At 44.5% G+C, this 22,977-nt stretch overlaps 1 protein-coding gene across 6 annotated transcripts in view; it reads right to left on the bottom strand.

The window, feature by feature from the left end:
• The window catches only part of LOC139548563 (A-kinase anchor protein SPHKAP-like), a 179,076-nt gene that overhangs the window by 73,218 nt on the left and 82,881 nt on the right, over positions 1–22,977 (bottom strand). For 5 of the 6 annotated variants that reach the window (XM_071358292.1, XM_071358295.1, XM_071358299.1 and 2 more), the window contains exon 2: positions 16,816–16,914. In XM_071358292.1, the coding sequence (XP_071214393.1) occupies positions 16,816–16,859 (44 nt within the window). In that variant the 5' untranslated portion in view covers positions 16,860–16,914. Of the gene's footprint in view, positions 1–16,815; positions 16,915–20,979; positions 21,079–22,977 lie in introns of those variants that run through there. The other variant, XM_071358293.1, reaches the window with a different exon arrangement.

Below are 22,977 nucleotides of genomic sequence, written 5' to 3'. Positions count from 1 at the left end.
TCTGACTCTGTCTCTCTATATCTCACTCTCTCTCTTTCTCTCTCTGTTCGGCACTGATTATCGCCTGTCCCCTTTAATCCCCCTAGGATGCCATAGAAACGAAGGAGGACACTAAGTCTACTTAATCCTAGACACCACTGTATGCACACTGATGCGGGCATACAGTATCTTCAGAAAGTATTCATACCCCTTAGTCCACATTTTGTTGTGTTACAGCCTGAATTCAAAATGGATTCAATAATTATTTTTCTCACCCATCTACACACAATAGCCCATAATGACAAAGTGAAAACATTTTAAAATGTTTGCAACTTTATTGAAATTGAAATTGAAATATAGAAATATCTCACCGGATGTGGATGTGTCACTGCAACAACCTTAAAGGTCCTAAATTATATCACCACTGCCCTTGACTCTAAGCAATGTTGTGCTGCTATTTTTATTGACTTGCCCAAAGCTTTTGATACGGTAGACCATTCCATTCTTTTGGGCCGGCTAAGGAGTATTATTGGTGTCTCTGAGGAGTGTTTGGCCTGGTTTGCTAACTACCTCTCTCAAAGAGTGCAATGTGTAAAGTCAGAACATCTGCTGTCTCAGCCACTGCCTGTCACCTGTCTTCTCAATTTACATCAACAACATAGCTCAGGCAGTAGGACGCTCTCTTATCCATTTATATGCAGGTGATACAGTCTTATACTCAGCTGACCCCTCCTTGGATTTCGAGTTAAATGCTCTACAACAAAGCTTTCTTAGTGTCCAGCAAGCTTTCTCTGCCATTTTTGTTCACCTCCAAAACAAAGGTCATGTGGTTTGGTAAGAAGAATGCCCCCCTCCTGCCCCAGCGGTGTGATTAGTACCTCTGACGGTTTAGAGCTTGAAGTAGTCACCTCATACAAGTACCTCATACAAGTACTCATACAGTACACTGTCCTTCTCTCAGCACATATTCAAGCTGCAGGCCAAGGTTAAATCTAGAAGTGGTTTCCTCTATCGTAATTGCTCCTTTTTCACCCCAGCTGCCAAACTAACCCTGATTCAGATGACCATCCTACCCATGCTAAATTTCGGAAATGTAATTTATAGATCGGCAGGTAAGGGTGCTCTCGAGCGGCTAGATGTTCTTTACCATTCGGCCATCAGATTTTCCACCAATGCTCCTTATAGGACACATCACTGCACTCTATACTCCTCTGTAAACTGGTCGTCTATGTACGTATACCTGGCGCAAGACCCACTGGTTGATGCTTATTTATAAAATCCTCTTAGGTCTCACTTCCCCCAATCTGAGATACCTACTGCAACCCTCATTCTCTAATTCTTCCAGTTACAATCTGTTAAAGATCCCCCCAAAAAACACACATCCATGCGTTGCTCCTCTTTTCAGTTTGCTGCAGCTAGCAACGGGAACAAGCTGAAAAAAAACAGTCAAACTGGACAGTTAATCTCCATCTCTACATTCAAAAACAATCATGGACACTTACTGACACTTGTGGCTGCTTCGCGTGATGTATTGTTGTCTCTATCTTTTTGCCTTTCGTGCTGTTGTCTGTGCCTAACAATGTTTGTGCTGCTACCATGTTGTGTTGCTACCATTTTGTGCTGTTGTCATGTTGTGTTGTCATGTTGTATTGCTGCCATGGTGTGTTGTTGTCTTAGGTCTCTCTTTATGTAGTGTTGTGGTGTCTCTCTTGTCGTGACGTGTGTTTTGTCCTATATTTTATTTTTAATCCCAGCTCCCGTCCGGGTAGGAGGCCTTCCACCTCTTGGTAGGCCGTCATTGTAAATAAGATTTTGTTCTTAATTGACTTGCCTAGTTAAATAAAGGTTCAATAAAATAAAATACATCTACATAAGTATTGACACCCGTTTGCCATGACACTCCAAATTGAGCTCAGGTGCATCCAATTTCAATTGATCATCCTTGAAACGTCACTACAACTTGATTGGAGTCCACCTGTGGTCTATTAAATGATTTGGACATGATTTAGAAAGAAACACACCTGTCTATATAAGGTCCCACAGTTGACAGTGCATGTCAGAGTAGAAACTATACCATGAAGTCCAAGGAACTCTCCATAGACCGTCAAGATTTGTGAATTATGATGACGCCCCCATGGCGTTTTTCCTATTTTGTTGCATTATAACCTGTCATTTAAATTGATTTTTATTTGGATTTCATGTAATGGACATACACAAAATAGTCCAAGTTGGTGATGTGAAAAAAAAAATCTAAGAAAAAAGAAAAGTGGTGTATGCATATGTATTCACCCCCTTTGTTATGAAGCCCCTAAATTAGATCTGGTGCAACCAATTACCTTCAGAAGTCACATAATTAGTTAAATAAAGCCCACCTGTGTGCAATTTAAGTGTCACATGATCTGTCACATGATCTCAGTATATATACACCTGTTCTGAAAGGCCCCAGAGGCTGCAACACCACTAAGCAAGCGACACCATGAAGACCAAGGAGCTCTCCAAACAGGTCAGGGACAAAGTTGTGAAGGGTTGGGTTATAAAAAATGTCAGAAACTTTGAACATCCTATGGAGCACCATTAAATCCATTATTAAAAAATGGAAAGAATATGGCAACACAACAAACCTACCAAGAGAGGGCCGCCCACCAAAATTCACGGAGCAGGCAAGGAGGGCATTAATCAGAGAGGCAACAAAGAGACCAAAGATAACCCTGAAGGAGCTGCAAAGCTCCACAGCGGAGATTGGACTATCTGTCCATAGGACCACTTTAAGCTGTACACTCCACAGAGCTCCACAGAGCTGGGCTTTACGGAAGGGTGGCCAGAAAAAAAGCCATTGCTTAAAGAAACAAATAAGAAAACACGTTTGGTGTTTGCCAAAAGGCATGTGGGAGTCTACCAAACCATATGGAAAAAGGTACAAAGATCAGATGAGACCAAAATTGAGCTTTTTTGCCATAGAGGAAAACGCTATGTCTGGCGCAAACCCAACACCTCTCATCACCCTGAGAACACCACCCCCACAGTGAAGCATGGTGGTGGCAGCATCAAGCTGTGGGGATGCTTTTCATCAGCAGGGACTGGGAAACTGGTCAGAATTTAAGGAATGATGGATGGCGCTAAATACAGGGAAATTCTTGAGGGAAACCTGTTTCAGTCTTCCAGAGATTTGAGACTGGGGTGGAGGTTCACCTTCCAGTAGGACAATGACCTTAAGCATACTGCTAAAGAAACACTTGAGTGGTTTAAGGGGAAACATTTAAATGTCTTGGAATGGCCTAGTCAAAGCCCAGACCTCAATCCAATTGAGAATCTGTGGTATGACTTAAAGATTACTGTACACCAGCGGAACCCATCCAATTTGAAGGAGTTGGAGCAGTTTTGCCTTGAATAATGGGCAAAAATCCCAATGGCTAGATGTGCCAAGCTTATAGAGACATACCCCAAGAGACTTGCAGCTGTAATTGCTGCAAAACGTGACTCTAGAAAGTATTGACTTTGGGGGGGGGGGGTGAATATGTACGCTCAAGTTTTCAGTTTTTTTGTCTTATTTCTTGTTTGTTTTACAATAAAAAATATTTTTCATCTTCAAAGTGGTAGGCATGTTGTGTAAATCAAATGATACAAACCCCCCCAAAAATATTTTAATTCCAGGTGTAAGGCAACAAAATAGGAAAAATGCCACCGGGGTGAATACTTTCGCAAACCACTGTATATCTGGGGAAGGGTATAAAGCCGTTTCTGGAGTGTTGTAAGTTTCCAAGCGCACAGTGGTTCTCATCATTGGGAAATTAAAAAAATATGGAACTACCCAGACTCTGCCTGGAGCTGGCTGCCCGAACAAACTGAGCAACTGGGCAAGAAGGACCTTCAATCAGGGAGGTGACCAAGAACCCAATGACCACTCTGACATAACTACAGAGTTCCTTGGCCTAGATGGGAGAACCTCTACAGAACTTCACCAATCTGGGCTTTATGGGAGAGTTACCAGACTACAGAAATCCTGAGAAAAAGGCACATGACAGCATGCCTGGAGTTTGCAAAAAGGCATGTGAAAGACTCTGAGATCATAACTCTTTGGCCTGAATGTAAAGTGCTATGTCTGGAGAAAACCAGGCACGCTCATCACCTGTCTAACACCATCGCTAGCGTGTTAGTGGTGGCAGCATCATGCTATGGGGATGCTTTTCAGTGGCAGGGACTGGGAGGCGGGTGAGAATAGAGGGAGCAATGAATGGAGCCAAATTCAGGAAAATCCTTGATGAGAATCTGCTTCAGAGTGCAAACAACCTTAGAGTGGAAATGACTCAAGCATACAACCAAAGTAATACTAGAATGGCTTCAGAACAAATATGTGAAAGACCTTGAGTGGCCCAACCAAAGTCTAGACTTGAATCCCATAGAAAGTATGTGGAAAGACTTGAAGATTGCTCTTCACCGCCGCTCCCCATCTAATTTAACAGAGCTTCAGGAGATCTGCAAGGAAAAATGGGAGGAAATCCCCAAATCCAGATGTGTAAAGCTGATACAGACATACCCAAGATGACTGTGGAATAAGTCAAGGGGTATAAATACTTTCTGAAAGCACTGTACATGCATGCATGCACACACACAAACACACATACATACATACACAAGTAGTGTGTTCATCTTCACTGCACAGTTTGCCCCTCTCCTTTCTTTACAACAACACAAACCCACAATGGTGTACTACCATGATTCAGAGGTATAAAACACCAACACAAGCCTTTTCTGTCAATTTCTCGCTTCTTTGTCTTTAAATATGTGCGTGGATGTTATATGTGAGAAGTCCTTTGAGGCTATAAAGCCTTATGTTCATAACAGGGCTGTCTGCAGTTCAGAACCTCATCAACTAATCATTCAGCGATCAGTTTCTAAGCAGAGGAGGAAGTACGCTAGACAGCCACGGAAAACTTAATTAAGGTTTAGAATCAACATGGAAACCAAATGGAATACCAGGTTGCTTTGACTCTCCAAATCAATTATTATCTTTCTAACAGGCTACAACTTCATTTCCAAGAGCAGCCCGTGGTTTCATTATGCTGCCAACCATGTAGCAATAAGGATTATGAAGAGAAAACGGAATGCTCCCTTTAAATGTTAACCAAGCTCACTAAAATATTGTAGGCAGTCCTGGGGTATGTCCCAAATGGCACCCTATTCCCTATATAGTAATAGTGCCCTACTTTTGACCAGGGTGCATAGTGCTCTATGGGAATAGGGTGGCATTTGAGACACAGCAAATTAGGCTGTAGTCTTTGAATGCACTGCAAAAACTACATGGTAATAAACATGTCTGAAATTTGACATGAACGTGCATAATTGCTATGGCATATTAGAGGTTAACATTCTGGAAAGAGTAAAATAGCTATCGGTTACAGAGGTGAGGAAACACAGCTGGGATGGGGTAGAGCTGATCTCCTGTTATTATGATTCAACTAATCAGGAATGAATGCTATTTCTTCATCAGTACATGTTTGCGCTGCTGCTGCCTCCAAGCCCCATCCTTGGAGATGGATGGTGTGTGTGTGGGTGGTGTGTGTGTGACTCTGCGTATGTATGTATGGGATTTGTGTGCTTATGTGTGTGCGTGTGTGATGTGTGTGTTTGTGTGTGCGTAACCTGACTGACAAGGCCTGGTATCTGTTGCTGATAGGATATAGAGTGATTCACTGTGCTTGCCTAAGAAACCTTGAATGTTGACCCATTTACAGCGGTTTCTGAGGGAGTTGAGTCATATATTTATTACACTGTACATGTTAGCAGGTTGCATCAACAAGCTCTTACAGTCTCACGTCCGAATTGGACGTTCTCCCATGTTTCTCAAACGTCAAAATTCAAAGTTGTTCCAAATGTCCAATTTCGAAGTGTTTGGTGAGTTCTCTGTATCTTTCCAAGGTCATGTTTAGGCATTAACTCCAAATGGTTAAGGTATGGGTTAAGGTTTGGGGTAGGCTTAAAACAAAAATATCAGAAACAACTTTTGAACAAGCATCCTTTGGAACCAGAGAAAGGTCCTTATGCCCATCCACCATCTCCATTCACAGTGCCCTAGCAAAACCAAAGCCTACTTGAAGGGAACAGTGCACACTGTTGCCTCTAGTGGCCAGTTTTCACATCATCTCCCAACGTCCTCAGACATGGATCACGGGTGGCCTGTCTATTTATTCCACATGGCACGACATGATGATTTCTATCTCACTTCCTCTGTCTCCCTCTGTTTTACTGTGACAAAAACAGTTGTAAGTTATCCACATCCTCTTCCAAATGCCCTTATAGAAATGGCTATGAAACATGAGCACACCCCCCCTCCACCTCCTTCTCCTCCAGTAGGACAATTGTCACATTCCTACCGTCCAACTACCTAAACGCTCCCTTGCATGATCACCTGCCCGCCCCGCCCCCTTCCCCTGTATGTCTCCCGGTGGTCAGTGTCTCTGCAGCCTGCAGCATACAAGCAGTGCCAGGGGGGCTGGCATGGAGCCAAGGGAGGGAGAGCGATGAGCAGCCAGCCAGCCTACCTGCAGGCCCAAAGCACTACCAGAGGCACTCTGCTCACCTTCCATCAATCCTACCTCTACTCTGATTAGTGGGACAGACAGGTTTTGTTTTTGTCGAAAATCTCCCGCTGAGAGAAATAGGGAGGTGTGTACCATGCCGGTGTGTGTGTGTGTGCTTGCAAGCAAGTGCATGTGTCTCTGTGTGCATGTTGTGTGTGTGGTGGTTGGTCTGCCCTGACTAAAGTAAGCGTTCCACATGAATATGGAATAGGGTGCCATTTGAGACGCAGGCCACTAGCATGAAAACTATCCAGAATATGGGTTCTGAAAAGGGGTAAGAATGAGGCAAGGGACCAGGGATTAGGCTTTGAAAATGGGTCTGGATATGACAAGGCTTTATTTTAGAGTCCTGAGATGTGTTACATGAATGAGTTCCCTTTTACAGACAATAGAAGTTCTCATCCAGTAGACCGTAACACTCTGAAAGGCCTGAAGAGTCACTCACAAGACAATAGTGAGAGATTAGTCTGAGCTAGAGTATGAAGCTGGAGGTCACAATCTATTTGTGTGTTTGTATTTTTGTATTCGCACACACACACACACACACACACACACACACACACACACACACACACACACACACACACACACACACACACACACACACACACACACACACACACACACACACACACACACAGCCTTGCAAGTACACACACACACACACACACACACACACACACACACACACACACACACACACACACACACACACACACACACACACACACACACACACACACACAGCCTTGCAAGTACACACACACACGCCAGCCTGAAATCTGATCAAGCATTTTTCAGGAGAGGAAATGACTCTGAGGCCAATCGCAATCAAACACTCCCATCACTTATTTCTCAGGTGTGTCAATTTACATGTGCCTTAGGAAACAGGATAGAGTATTCCACTAGCCTACTCCAAGACTTAATTAGCAAACACTGCTCAATTTTTAATTGCCTGCTATCAAATTTGTGATCAATTAAGACCACAGTGAATGGGCGGGTGGTGGATGTCTAAAAAAAACTTCTGTCTCAATGCTGTTTTCCATTGGACACGTGCTGATTAGGGTACAAAACAACAGCAAAGCCAGGAGGGTTGAACTGAAGCCCGAAAGAGACATTATAGAACTAAAGACTTCCGTAGTTAATAAAATGTATAACGAAATTGAAAAATCATAAAATGGCGCCGGTCGTAAACAGTGTGATCGCCGTTGTTCGCCGTGCAAGAGGGAGGGAGTGGAGCTAAATTTAGCCCTAGTTGCTGCCGCATGCATCGCGTCATCCGCCGGTGAGAGACTGATATTCCCGTTTGTTAGTATCATTTATTAAAATCTTGTGACAGTGCCGTGACTGCAGGGGAGGGGTCTTTCCATTCTCGCTGCTCAGGAGGCATGAAATCAGACAGCATAGCGGGTCCGTGGTAGGCACACACACACACACACACACACACACACACACACACACACACACACACACACACACACACACACACACACACACACACACACACACACACACACACACACACACACACACACACACACACACACACACACACACACAGGGAGTTAGAATATTAATCTGAGGTGAACATCTGTCCGACGTGCTGCTGACTCACTCCCTGTTCTGTCCTCTAAAGAGTTGAATTTTCCATCCACCCTCCTGTTGTTTGCTTTGTTTGTGTTCTCTTCCTTTTATGTGTTTGTGTTGACATCTGATACGGGTCCAGTAATGTGTATTGTCCACGTCTCAGTGCCTCAGTGCAAATACTTATTGGATTTTATGTGATTCTCTTGGCAAGGGAGTGGGTTGGCTAAATGCTAACCCTGAGAGACACCATTTGTTATTATGGATTAAAATTCTAATAATGTTCTTGGGAATGAGTGTTTATCAGAGAGAGAGAGAGAGAGAGAGAGAGAGAGAGAGAGAGAGAGAGAGAGAGAGAGAGAAGAAAGAGAGAGAGAGAGAGAGAGAGAGAGAGAGAGAGAGAGAGAGAGAGAGAGAGAGAGAGAGAGAGAGAGAGAGAGAGAGAGAGAGAGAGAGAGAGAGAGAGAGAGAGAGAGAGAGAGAGAGAGAGAGAGAGAGAGAGAGAGAGAGAGAGAGAGAGAGAGAGAGAGAGAGAGAGAGAGAGAGAGAGAGAGATCCTTTAAACTAACACACAGGTCTACTCTATTCTGGGACTGAAGTTGAGTCCTTCTCTATCCAGGTAGCAAGTCTTCAACTATTTGTTGTTTGAAATGGGATCTGACACATACGACATGACTGATGACATGACTGAATTAATCTATGATGAATCAAAACCATTATGTCAGACCACAATATGTGTGTGTAGATCATGGGACAACATTCATAAAATACACATGTAGACACATTCTCTACATGCAAGCACACACACACACACACACATTCACAGACACACACACACTCACAATATTGTCTTCTCCACAAACACATCCAAAACCTTGTCAAACTACAATGAAAGGATGTTTAACCTGTCCAGCAGCATATGACTGATGCTCTATTGCAGGGTTCCCCAACTCGTCAGTTTGGTGATTTTATTTGGCCCCCCAAGTTTTTGGAGCAAACAAAAACTTCAATAAATGTTGGACATAAAAGACTGTAAAAACACCAGCAAAATAGTTATTTTAATTTTGGAAATCTGTTCCAAAGTATTCCCACGCATAATAGAAATATGTGAAGGTATACAAATGTAAGCAAGTTTTGAAATTATTATGTAGTCAAATATTGTATCTGTTTGGGCTTCTTGTGGTCAATTTGCAGTCTACAAATGATTTGTGATTATGTTCCGGCCCCCTGAATATCAGCTGAAGAAAAAGCGTCCCGCGGCTGAATGTAGTTGATGATCCCTGCTCTAGTGGGACAGAAGGGTGAGCTCTCTCCCTAACATCAATTAACCGCTCTTCTCTCCTCTCCCCTCCTCCCCCCTTAGGTAAAAGGACCGCTGGGCTCCAGCGTAACAGTGTGTTAGTTTTTTTTCAATTGCTAACAAGCATCGGTCAATTACTGAAGCCACTTCTTCAAAACTCTTCACACAGTCTGCATTACCAACATGCATATTGGCCAAACAGTTATTCTCACCTCCAAAACTCACTCAAACCAACAAAACACTCCATACATGTCTCAAAATAAGCTTGTTCGACCATAACACTGGCAACAATTCTCACTCAGAAAGCGTACGTTGTCACTCATAACACACTGACCTAAAAAACACTAACAACTTACATAAATGATTCACTTTTCTCTTTGAAGTTTGAATGATTTTTCACATAAATCAGTATTTCATTATAGAATAAGAATAGCACCTTTTCACTTTATTGACTGTACTAAAATATATGTAACAAGAATGAATCAGAAATGCAGCAATTTGCTTCAATAGCCTTTATTTTTCCTATATCTTTGCATATAGTAATTTACTTGTGAAAAATAAAAAGTAGAAACAAAAATCTAATTCCTGAAATTCCAGGGCTGCAATAATAATTACAACAAAAAAACATCATCAACATGTATAGTATAATCACTCATACTGTACAGTACTGTGAGGGTTCTAGGTCTCATCAACATGTATAGTATAATCACTCATACTGTACAGTACTGTGAGGGTTCTAGGTCTCATCAACATGTATAGTATAATCACTCATACTGTACAGTACTGTGAGGGTTCTAGTTCTCCCTCTCTCCTGCATTTGGCCATAAGTTCTCATCAACATCACATCTTATGTCTTCTCTGGCGATGCATCTTGGAAAGTATCTTCTGGAATGTCTAATCCAACCCTGGCAGTCTTCAGGAGAAGTGTCTTCAGGAGAAGTGTCTCCACACCCTGGCAGTCTTCAGGAGAAGTGTCTTCAGGAGAAGTGTCTCCACACCCTGGCAGTCTTCAGGAGAAGTGTCTTCAGGAGAAGTGTCTCCACACCCTGGCAGTCTTCAGGAGAAGTGTCTTCACACCCTGGCAGTCTTCAGGAGAAGTGTCTTCAGGAGAAGTGTCTTCACACCCTGGCAGTCTTCAGGAGAAGTGTCTTCAGGAGAAGTGTCTCCACACCCTGGCAGTCTTCAGGAGAAGTGTCTTCAGGAGAAGTGTCTCCACACCCTGGCAGTCTTCAGGAGAAGTGTCTTCAGGAGAAGTGTCTCCACACCCTGGCAGTCTTCAGGAGAAGTGTCTCCACACCCTGGCAGTCTACAGGAGAAGTGTCTCCACACCCTGGCAGTCTACAGGAGAAGTGTCTCCACACCCTGGCAGTCTACAGGAGAAGTGTCTCCACACCCTGGCAGTCTTCAGGAGAAGTGTCTTCAGGAGAAGTGTCTCCACACCCTGGCAGTCTTCAGGAGAAGTGTCTTCAGGAGAAGTGTCTCCACACCCTGGTAGTCTTCAGGAGAAGTGTCTCTACACCCTGGCAGTCTTCAGGAGAAGTGTCTCCACACCCTGGTAGTCTTCAGGAGAAGTGTCTCCACACCCTGGCAGTCTTCAGGAGAAGTGTCTTCAGGAGAAGTGTCTCCACACCCTGGTAGTCTTCAGGAGAAGTGTCTCCACACCCTGGCAGTCTTCAGGATAAGTGTCTCCACACCCTGGCAGTCTTCAGGATAAGTGTCTCCACACCCTGGCAGTCTTCAGGAGAAGTGTCTCCACACCCCGCATTCATGACATCCAGTAAGGACATCTGGTCATGTGGATGGTGGTCATAAACCTTCCACCTCCACGCAGAGAAAAACTCCTCTATGGGGTTTAGGAAGGGGGAGTATGGAGGCAGGAATAGTACTGACATCCTGGGATGTGTAGTAAACCAGTCTGTGACTGCAGCAGAGTGGTGCCACATTATCCCACACAACAACGAAGGTAGGGGAGTTTCTTGCCCCTCTCCTCCGCTGGCACAAGTCGATTATGCAGGTCATGCAGAAAAGAAATTAACATCTGTATTGTAGGGGCCAATGAGTGGTTTGTGTAACAGCAAAGCATCATTGGACAGTGCTGCACACATTGGGATGTTAGCTCCTCTCTGGCCTGGGACATCCACGGTTGCTCTCTGTCCAATCACATTTCTTCCCCTGCGGTGTGTTTTTGCCAGGTTGAATCCAGCTTCACCCACAAAGATGAATGTAGGTGCAGTTTGCCTGGCTTCCATCTCCATTACTCTCTAAAATACAGTAAATCCACAGTTTTACACTACTTTACATTATGCATAGCTGTGTATGTACCCTGTTTGGTTATTGAACAGACATCTTACCTGGACATATTGATACCGGACTTCTTTCACACGTTCACCGTTTCTCTCAAAGGGTACAACTGCTTCATCCTTATTTAATGTTTCTCTGGGACTCTGGCAACTGTCGTTGTGCTGACTGTATTCACATTCCCAAAAGTGATATTGTCTGCCAGCACTCTGTCCCGAATTTCCCGCAGTTTTATTGCATTGTTGCCAATTACCATGTCAACAATGGCAATTTCCTGCACATCTGATAATATTCTGCCTGTCCCTCCTGTGGGAGGCAACCTTTGGATCCGACTGAAAAACACCAAAAAATCTATATATTTCAAAATGTCAGTACATGTAAAAATGTGAACATACTGTATTGCACTGTAATATGTAGTTCAAATATCATTGAAGGATGCACATTCGTACTATTGATGCAACTGTTGAACGCTGCAGATTTGGTTGCACCCTTAAACCGGCCACTCTCAAAGAGAGACCATAGTTTACAACATGGTCAATAATAGTGGCCCTTATCTCATCAGAGACCACCGCTCTTGGTCTTCCTCTCCGTTGTCCTCCACGCATTCTCCCTCTCCCTGCCACTCTTCTTTCTCCACCAACCTGCCTTCCTCTCCGTTGTCCTCCACGCATTCTCCCTCTCCCTGCCACTCTTCTTTCCCCACCAACCTGCCTTCCTCTCCGTTGTCCTCCACGCATTCTCCCTCTCCCTGTCACTCTTCTTTCCCCACTAACCTGTCTTCCTCTCCGTTGTCCTCCACACATTCTCCCTCTCCCTGCCACTCTTCTTTCCCCACCAACCTGTCTTCCTCTCCGTTGTCCTCCACGCATTCTCCCTCTCCCTGTCACTCTTCTTTCCCCACCAACCTGTCTTCCTCTCCGTTGTCCTCCACGCATTCTCCCTCTCCCTGTCACTCTTCTTTCTCCACCAACCTGCCTTCCTCTCCGTTGTCCTCCACGCATTCTCCCTCTCCCTGTCACTCTTCTTTCCCCACTAACCTGTCTTCCTCTCCGTTGTCCTCCACGCATTCTCCCTCTCCCTGTCACTCTTCTTTCCCCACCAACCTGTCTTCCTCTCCGTTGTCCTCCACGCATTCTCCCTCTCCCTGTCACTCTTCTTTCCCCACCAACCTGTCTTCCTCTCCGTTGTCCTCCACGCATTCTCCCTCTCCCTGTCACTCTTCTTTCCCCACCAACCTGCCTTCCTATCCTTTGTCCTCCACGCATTCTCCCTCTCCCTGCCACTCTTCTTTCCCCACTAACCTGTCTTCCTCTCCGTTGTCCTCCATGCATTCTCCCTCTCCCTGTCACTCTTCTTTCCCCACCAACCTGTCTTCCTCTCCTTTGTCCTCCACGCATTCTCCCTCTCCCTGTCACTCTTCTTTCCCCACCAACCTGCCTTCCTCTCCTTTGTCCTCCACGCATTCTCCCTCTCCCTGTCACTCTTCTTTCCCCACCAACCTGTCTTCCTCTCCTTTGTCCTCCACGCATTCTCCCTCTCCCTGTCACTCTTCTTTCCCCACCAACCTGTCTTCCTCTCCGTTGTCCTCCACGCATTCTCCCTCTCCCTGTCACTCTTCTTTCCCCACCAACCTGTCTTCCTCTCCTTTGTCCTCCACGCATTCTCCCTCTCCCTGCCACGCTTCTTTCCCCACCAACCTGTCTTCCTTGATCCATGTTTCCAAACTAAATCATTCCGAAGCGTTCCTCTTTTGTCCGTTTGGTAACGAGACTAAAAACAGGACACTTGGGTAGGCTTTCAGCTGAAATTGCAATCAGCTGTGTTAGGAATGAGTTACTGCAGAAATGCACAACATTTGCCATCATTCTGTTTTGAATGTGTTTTTAACAGTTTTGGAAACAGTGTGTTAGCATTTGAAAACATGTGCTGCAAATATATAGTTTAGCAGGTGGTGGAGTATGAATGAGAAAAGAGTTCATGGATTTCAGAGAATGTGGTCATTGAATGCATTTTGTGTGAAAGCAATGAAAAATGATTCATAGTTTGGTCCACATACACTTCTGTTTTGCTGAATGTGTGAAGAGTTTTGATAATGTGACTTCAGTTTTGACCAAAGCATGTTAGCAATTCAAAAAAACTGTAAACAGCAGCTCTACCTGCTACTGAGGATCAGTGTGTGAGTCAGAGACAGTGTGCTGTGTGCCAGGAGCAGATGTCCAGAGCCAGGGCTCCCCAGGCATCCTGTTGTCTGTGCTGGTCAAGCAACACAAACTGTCTCCTTCAATGGAGATATGGACTGTCCTTTATCAGATCAAAACTATTAAGCATCTGCTAGGGAGAGTGTGTATGTGGAGGGATGGGGGCAGGACATGTTTGTGTGTGTGTGTGTGTGTGTGTGTGTGTGTGTGTGTGTGTGTGTGTGTGTGTGTGTGTGTGTGTGTGTGTGTGTGTGTGTGTGTGTGTGTGTGTGTGTGTGTGTGTGTGTGTGTGTGTGTGTGTGTGTGTGTGTGTGTGTGTGTGTGTGTGTCCAAGCATCTAAGCATCAACTGCGATATGAGCCTAGCGGAGCTTACTTCAGAGGAACACTAAACCAGAGACGGACCAAAGTGAAGCGCCAGTGTTGGTACCTATACACAGACACACTCATCCCATTACCCGACATGTAAACCCAATATAACTTTACAAGACATGACAACCTCAATCAATGACAGTCTAGACAGATATAAAAATAAAACCTTACGGTTTCAGTTCTCTGATGAGAGAGGGTGAAAGGCAGAGGACAAAGGAGTGAGACTGAAAGACGCAGAAGGAGAGAGAGAAGGCAAAATCGAGAGAGAGAGATAGAGAAGGAAAGAAAGAGAGGAGAGAGTAAAATAGAGATAAGAAATAGAGATAGAGAGGACAAGCTTTGACTTACAGCTGGTGTTGAGTGGGAGCCCAGTGTAGCCAGTCACATTTCCTCCTAATTACTGCAACCATCCCCCATCACGCCTCCAGCACACTGATTACACACCTGCACTCAAACTGGACAGTTTTATCTCAATCTCTTCATTCGAAGACTCAATCATGGACACTCTCACTGACAGTTGTGGCTGCTTTGTGTGATGTATTATTGTCTCTACCTTCTTGCCCGTTGTGCTGTTATCTGTGCCCAATAATGTTTGTACCATGTTTTGTGCTGCTACCATGTTGTGTTGCTACCATGTTGTTATTATGTTGTGTTGCTACCATGCTGTGTTGTCATGTGTTGCTGCCTTGCTATGTTGTTGTCTTAGGTCTCTCTTTATGTAGTGTTGTGTTGTCTCTCTTGTTGTGATGTGTGTTTTGTCCTGTATTTATATTGTATTTATTTTTTATTTGTAATCCCAGGCCCCCGTCCCCGCAGGAGGCCTTTTGGCTTTTGGTAGGCCGTCATTGTAAATAAGAATTTGTTCTTAACTGACAAAAAAAATTAACTGACATATATATTATTTTTAACTGACAATAAATTTAAAAAAACACTAACCCCCCTGGCCCCTTCTAACTAGGCCCCTCTCCTACCAAACACCCCACTTGCCTATCCCGTCAGGCAGCCCTCTCCCCTGGCTCCTCTCATCCACAACCCCCCTCCCCCACATGTTTATCTCCCCTCCCTCCACACGGCTGGGGGTGCAGGGACAGGTTGCTGCAGTTGGTACCAGTTCCCTTGGATCTCACGCTACAAACATTGATGCTAATGTTTCCTGTCAGACATGAAGCGGCTCATACATCACACACGTCACAATCAGGGAGAAAGGGACCTTTACACCATCATTGGTTAAGATCATAGGGCACCTAATGACAGCAGAAATGATCAGACAACAGATACTCATCAAATAGCAGGGGTTTGTCATTAATCCAAATAATGTAAAATACTCAGTAACCTGTGTTTGACCTCCAAAATCGGATATTCAATGAGTCGATATTGGAACAAAGGAAATTACATCTGTATATTTTCGAGTCAAATCAAGATATCTCCGGATATGACCCTTTCCCCTTTGTGGGTTAGCCAACAGTATCATCACCACACCTGTCTGGTGTGCTTCTCCTGTTTCCCTAAGGTGGTGAGATATACTCACATCCCATCACCCAATGATCCAGAACAGACTGGCATCAGTGCCATCGTCAGTGCCGCTTACACCTGCCCACAACAACTACAGTCTTCCTTCCTCCTCAACAGCCTTAGTCCTGTCTTTGTCTTGGTCTAGGTCTGGGTCTGGGGAGTTGTGTGCTCCGTCAGCAGGTACAGCAGGTAGGCAGGCAGACAGTCAGCCATTAGCATTTTATGACCTCTGCCTCAGCACAGAGAAGTGCTGGCCTTATCATTTTCATCTTTCTCTCTCTGGCTCTCTCTCACTCTCTGGCTCTCTACCTCCTTCCTCCCTCCCTCCTTCGCTTCCTCCCTCCCTCTCTCCCTCCCTCCCTGAAGTAGCCTTGCCTAGTCCATGATGAATGGAGGCAATTTAGGGCCCGGTTCAATCAGATCCGCTTTAGCAGAAATCCGCACAGCTGATGTTTTGATGGTAGAACTGCGTTAAAATGGTCAAATCCACAATGGCTCCCGGCATGATACTTAAGCTGACATTACCATTGGCGGCATGGAGTGGCATTGAGATAAATCCTGTGAAGCCTTGATTTTCAATTTGACCGTCATTATTTCCATATAGCCTACTCTTTCTTGAACTTATAACGTGACTGGGACGGGTGTGGCTTATGGGACAATGATCACAAGAGCAGCTGCCAATTTGACCGCTCCAACACAACTATGCAGGTCTCAACTATGGCAGTTTAACGCTTGATCTGACTGAATCTAGCCCAGAGAGCGATGTTGTTGCCATAGGTGGACCTAGAAAGTACTCCACCATGTGGTGCGGTGGGGAAGTTGGCCTACTGAACACCACCCACAACTTCTTGTGTTCTGGAAAAGCTGTTTACCTTAAAGGTTGTGTTCTGGATACTTTGGAACATATCAAATCCAGTGAATCCCACAATGCAAACGGTCATCCACACCCACACAGTTGCGCAGATCACAAAGATGGCCTAGAGTGTTTCCCTTACCTCTCAGTGAAGTTTCTGAGCACAGTGAAGAGTGACGATAGCATCTCTTAGTTCTTGTCCTCCTTACTCTCCTCTATCTTCTGGTGGGCTGCCTTCTGCCTGCAAAGGAAAATATTAAAATGTAAATATAAAATACAATTGAATGGTGGATGATAGTGTTTGTGTACATCTATATTTCACAGACACACACACACAAACACACACATGCTCATGAACACACAGAGCGACTGCTATAGATGAAGGCAACAGATGGAGCTGCCTTCACCTCTCTTCCGCAGCACAGTGGTTTTCCCTTGCGTCATATGGCAGGTGTTTTGCTGTGGCATTATGGGTATAGGAACTTGGGAAGTGAGAAGACATTGTCATCTACAACACACACATACACACACACACACACACACACACACACACACACACACACACACACACACACACACACACACACACACACACACACACACACACACACACACACACACACACACACACACACACACACACACACACACACACGCACCATCTTATATCAGCCCAGCTCTCTTACACGCTTGACCACGTCTAGCTTTCTCACACATTGACATGAGCCAAGTCTTCTCTCAATCCAGTGTGTGTGTGTGTGTGTATGTGTGTGCCTCATGGCAAGAGCATTTTAGTCTGCTATATGTTGCCCTGTTATTATGCCCTGTGAATCACCCACCAGCCCCAACGCACTCCCGCAGGGTGGGTAATAACACACACATTACTTGTGTGACTTTTAATTTGGAAACAATTTACATCCACATACACTGAGTGTACACTACATTAGGAACACCTTCCTAATATTGAGAATATTTGCCCTCAGAACAGCCTCAATTCATCGGGGCATGGATTGTGTCAAGTTGGCTTGATGTCCTTTTGGTAGTGGACCATTCTTGATACACACGGGAAACTGTTGAGCGTGGAAAAGCCAGCAGTATTGCAGTTCTTGACACATTTTAACCAGTGTGCCTGGCACCTACTTCCATACCCCGTTCAAAGGCACTTCAATATGTTGTCTTGCCCATTCAAACTCTAAATGGCACACATACACAATCCATGTCTCATTTGTCTCAAGGCTTAAAAATCCTTCTTTAACCTGTCTCCTCCCCTTCATCTACACTGATTGAATTGGATTTAACAGGTGACATCAAGAAGGGATCATAGCAATCCACAGTATTTCCATGGTAAACATAGGCTAAAGCCTAGCTCAGCTAGTAGAGTATGGTGCTTGTCATGCCAGGAAAGTGGGTTTGATTCCTGTTACCACCCATATGTAAAAATGTGTGCACGCATGACTGTAATTTGTTTAGATAAAAAGGTCTGTTAAATGGCATAAAGTTGGTAAAAGTGCATAGCAATGGCACAGTACAACGATTAAACTCATTAGACATACAGTTCCTCGGCCTATCATTCAGATGCAAACAGTCACTGTGCACAATGAAGAAGTCACCACACATGTAATGAGGTTGCCATGCACAATGACCAAGTAATAAGACACATATTAATGAGGTCACGGCACACAGTGATTACTTTATTATGGCTTCCTCCAACACAGAGATGGGGTCACAACCTGTCTGATGGATACTGAGGAGGTGAGGACTCGCTTAAAAAATTGTCTATGGTTTGAGGTCCAATCCAACCACTGATTGCTTTCAGTGGCTCTCTTAGGAGAGCTGATATAGAAACACTGAGAAAAGGTTTTCCTGGTAACAGCGATCATCTTAGTTGCAGATGTTCTCCCTCTTCTTTCTACTCTACTATCCTCTCCTTTTCTCTCCAATACACGCCACCCGGAGTGTAAAGAGCATCATCTAAATTTCTCATCAACTGATCCCTTATTGGCCCTAGTCGTCTCCCCTGTGTGCATCAACAGCTGCTCTCACGCACCAGACCACACTCCCATAACCAGCCCATAACCAGCTCTTCCAGCCTGTATTACAAACACACGCACACACAGGCAGACAGACGCATGCTTTCCCGATCTGAAACACCTCACCATCAATTGCCAACCACATTAACTCCAAAGAGAACTTCCATTGATTGTTATCATGGCTGTTTATTATTCCCCCTCAGGCCGACAGCATGCTGGCACTCAAGGAAGTGTACGGGACTTTGAGTTTGCTGGAAACCGCATATTCTGAGGCTGCATTTGTTGTAGCTAGGGATTTTAAATAACAAAGTAAATCTAAGGAAATTTGTCCCGAAATTCCACCAACACGTTGCCTCTATTATATTTGGAGAGAAGATGCTTGACCATTGTTATTCTCCCTTCTGAGTAGGCTACAAGCCCCCCCCCCCCCCCCCCCTTTTGGCAAATCAGATCATGCCTCCATTCTGCTCCTCCCCGCCTATATTCAGAAATTAAAGCAGGAAGCGTCCGTGGTAAGGTCTGTTCAACGTTGGTCTGACCAATCAGAATCCATGCTACAAGATATGTTCCGAGTCACCTCTGAGAATAATGTAGACTTTCAAGCGAGTTAACCCTCTCAAGACAGCATGCCAATCCACATCCTCAGCGCATGTGCAGACCAGCTGGCTCGAGTGTTTATGGACATATTCAACCTTTCCCTATCCCAGTCTGTTGTCCTCACTTGCTTCAAGACGTCAACCATTGCTCCTATACCCAAGTAAGTTAAGGTAACTGAACTAAATGACTTTCGCCCCGTAACACTCACCTCTGTCACCATGAAGTGGTTTGAGAGTCTAGGACCATACCCCTTCCATCTTGCCACAACAGATCCACTGTTGAGGGGCCCTGGGTCTGAACTCCTCCCTGTGCAACTTGGTCCTAGACATCCTGACGGGCCGACCATAGGTGGTGAGGGTAGGCAACAACACTGCCGCCACGCTGATCCTCAATAGTGGGGCCCCCCAAGGGTGTGTGCTCAGCCCCCTTCTGTACTCCCTGTTCACCCATGAATGTGTGGCTACACACGACTCCAACTCAATCATTAAGTTTGCTGATGACATGACAGGGTCAGGCCTGATTACCAACAATGACGAGACAGCCTACAGGGAGGAGGTTAATGCCCTGGCTAAGGAGCTGATTGTGGACTACAGGAGACAGAAGAGGGAGTGTGCCCTCATCCACATGGGGATGAAGGCACAGTGGAGAGGGTCAAAACCTTCAATTTCCTTGGCGTGCACATCACAGAGGACCTGAAATGGTCCCGCCACACCGACACCGTGGTGAAGAAGGCACAACAGCGCCTCTACAACCTAGCCGACATGGCCCCTAAGACCCTCACAAACTTCTACAGATGCACCATTCTGTCAGGCTGCATCACAGCTTGGTACGGCAACTGCACCGCCCTAAACCACATGGCTCTCCAGACGGTGGTGTAGTCAGCCCGACGTATCACAGAGGGCACGCTGCATGCCCTCCAGGACGTTTACTGCACTGGTGTCAAAGAAAAGCCAAGACGATCATCAAGGACTTCAGCCAACGAAGCTATGGTCTGTTCACTCTGCTACCATCTAGCAGACAGAGATGGTATAGGTGCATAAAAGCCAAGACCGAGAGACTGAGAAACAGCTCTCCTGTCCATCAGACTGTTGACCAGCCATCACTAGCTAGCTACATACCTGGCACTCTGCCCTGCACCTTGAGACTAATGCCACATCTATATAGTCATTGAACGCTGGTCACCTCATATTCTGTTTCTGTACTGTTATATCACTGTGTATGATAATACTGTATTCTCGACATAGCTCATCCTAATATAGCTACTACTGTACATACCATTTTCTTTCCAAATTATATACTGTCTATACACACCATGTATTTATATTCTAGATTTTTACTCTCTACTCTGGATTGTTACTTGGGCTCGTTCTGTTATATCTTGATTTCCTGTTTAGATGTGTTTAGATAAAGGGGGCATATAAGCATACAATGAAAGCTCTTACAATATTCAATGATTACATTTCTCTACAACAGGTTATAGGCTACATGTGCACTACATATGCACCACCAAGTCAGAACAGTAGGCAAAATTAGGAAGGGAAAATAGACAAAATTATTTGGGTGAGGCACATGGGCTACTAACAGCTTACTACACAACATACACTTAGTATTACTTTCATAGCTACAGTATACATATCACATAATTTATGCAGCAGCATACAAGACATGCTTGGACTCACTTGAGCAAGAAGGTGTCGCGGCGGTCCTTCATGGGCAAATTTTGTCATCAAACTTTGTCACCAAAGTCTGGCATTCTCTGGATTTATGGTGCTTTCAAGAAAACTGGGAACTCTGAAAAAAACAACGTTGAATCATGATGGCGTCAGTGATCTTCAGGTCATAGCTCTAGAAAGAGTCCTGAGTTCCCGAGTTACAATTCCGAGTTGGATGACCGTTCAAAACTTATTTTCCCAGTCGGAGCTAGTTTTTTCCCCGAGTTCCAAGTTGTCTTGAACTCACTGAAGTCAGATTTCCCAGGTCCAAGTTAACGGTTATTTTGAGCATGGCCAATGTTGAATGCTTATAATTTTAAGCTTGGAATAGAGACCCTTAAACCCAGATTTGGGACCACACAGCCACTCCACTGAATAGCAGGCTAATGATTGATTTTCAATGCTTGCAGTTAGCCACTGATTCCTTCCAAACCCCTCATTGTTGAATTTACAATTTCCAACTTGTTGTGTAATGTTTATGTCCAATGGCAGATGAGCACCGATACGTTTTATCTGTAATTTCTCTTCATTATTTATCTTCATATGACAAGGATTAAAAAAGATTTGCCAGTAGATTGTCGACTTGATTCATGATGATGACTGCTAGCTAAGATTTTTAAAGTATGATGTTGACATGATCAGTCCAATCAAAGCTACTGTAGATATAACGTGATTTGACATAATTTTGTCTGTGGTCAATGACCTTGAGCTGCCTTGAATGGTTACTTCTAATGTAACTCTAGGGCAGCACCCAAGGGGCTTGAATTTTCAAGCTCTACCCACAGATTTGGCGGTACATAGTGTCCCCATGAGTGACAGAACACTGAGCCAACTAGAGAACATTACCAACACCTACCGCTACGTATTTTCCACTGGCTGCCCCACCACCACAGAAAGCACTGAGCTAGGCTGAAACACCTGCATTTTGGAGCTGCCTTACTCAAGAAAGAAAAAAAGAGACCATGTTTGTATGCAGCTTTATTAACTCAAGTATTATTTTTTATTTTTTACATTGTTTTTCACATATTTTTTTACATTGTTTGCAAACTGATGTGTGACACATATTAATGCCAAAACAGGTAACCCAAAAACAAAACAAAAATCAGTTTATTTTTTATAAATGTATTTTTTGCTAAAAGTATGGAGCTCAAAACAGGTGGGTAGAGGGTTAAAAGGTAGAGAGAATGAGAGAATGATAGGAAGAGGGGGAGATAAACTAAGAGAGAGAGAGAGAGAGATACACCGAGAGAAAGAGAGAGAAAGAGAGGGAGCAACGTGGGAAAAGAGGGAGTGAGATAGATATGAAAGAAGGGAGAGTGTGATTCAGCTGCATGCTCCTTAATCTCCCTTCATGTGTACTCGGTCATTCAGGACATGTGATGATGACAGGTCAAGTCATGTCAAGTAACAAGTGGGCATCAGAGCGCAGTGACACAATGGGAGGCATGAGGGTGAATTGAAATTAGCCTCTGGTTCAGTGCCTACATTGTGTGTGAGCATGCATGCACGTGTGTGTTTCTAAGCTGAAAAGAGGGGGACTTGGGTGTCCAGAATGTCGAATGGATTTACACTGCTACCAGACTGAACCATCTGTTGAACATGCTCAACAGTGACAACACAACAGTTATGGTACAGACACACCAAGACATCTGACTGCCGATAGGTACTTAGCACAGTAGGAGGACGTTCCTTCTCTTGCTAGAACAAAAAACTTCCCTGCTGTGTACCGAGCTGTTTACAGACGAACCTGCTGTCTCTACATGTAGAATTGCAATGCTCGTCATTGGCCAAAAACTTGGCTTTAAGACAATCAGAGAGCACAAATCTCCGCGTGGGGGAGCCAACAGAAGTGACATACATATTTTACAGCTAGTTAAGGAGTTTTGTGCTTGAAGAAGGATTTCTTTGTTAGGTTCAGTTTGATAATATGCACCTGCTCATTAGGTAGCTAGCTAACGTTAGCTT

The sequence above is a fragment of the Salvelinus alpinus genome, chromosome 21 (assembly GCF_045679555.1).
Source record: "Salvelinus alpinus chromosome 21, SLU_Salpinus.1, whole genome shotgun sequence".
NCBI classification, from domain to species: Eukaryota; Metazoa; Chordata; class Actinopteri; order Salmoniformes; family Salmonidae; genus Salvelinus; species Salvelinus alpinus.
The sequence above is the reverse complement of the archived record's forward strand: the minus strand, read 5'-3'. Positions and strand labels throughout refer to the sequence as shown.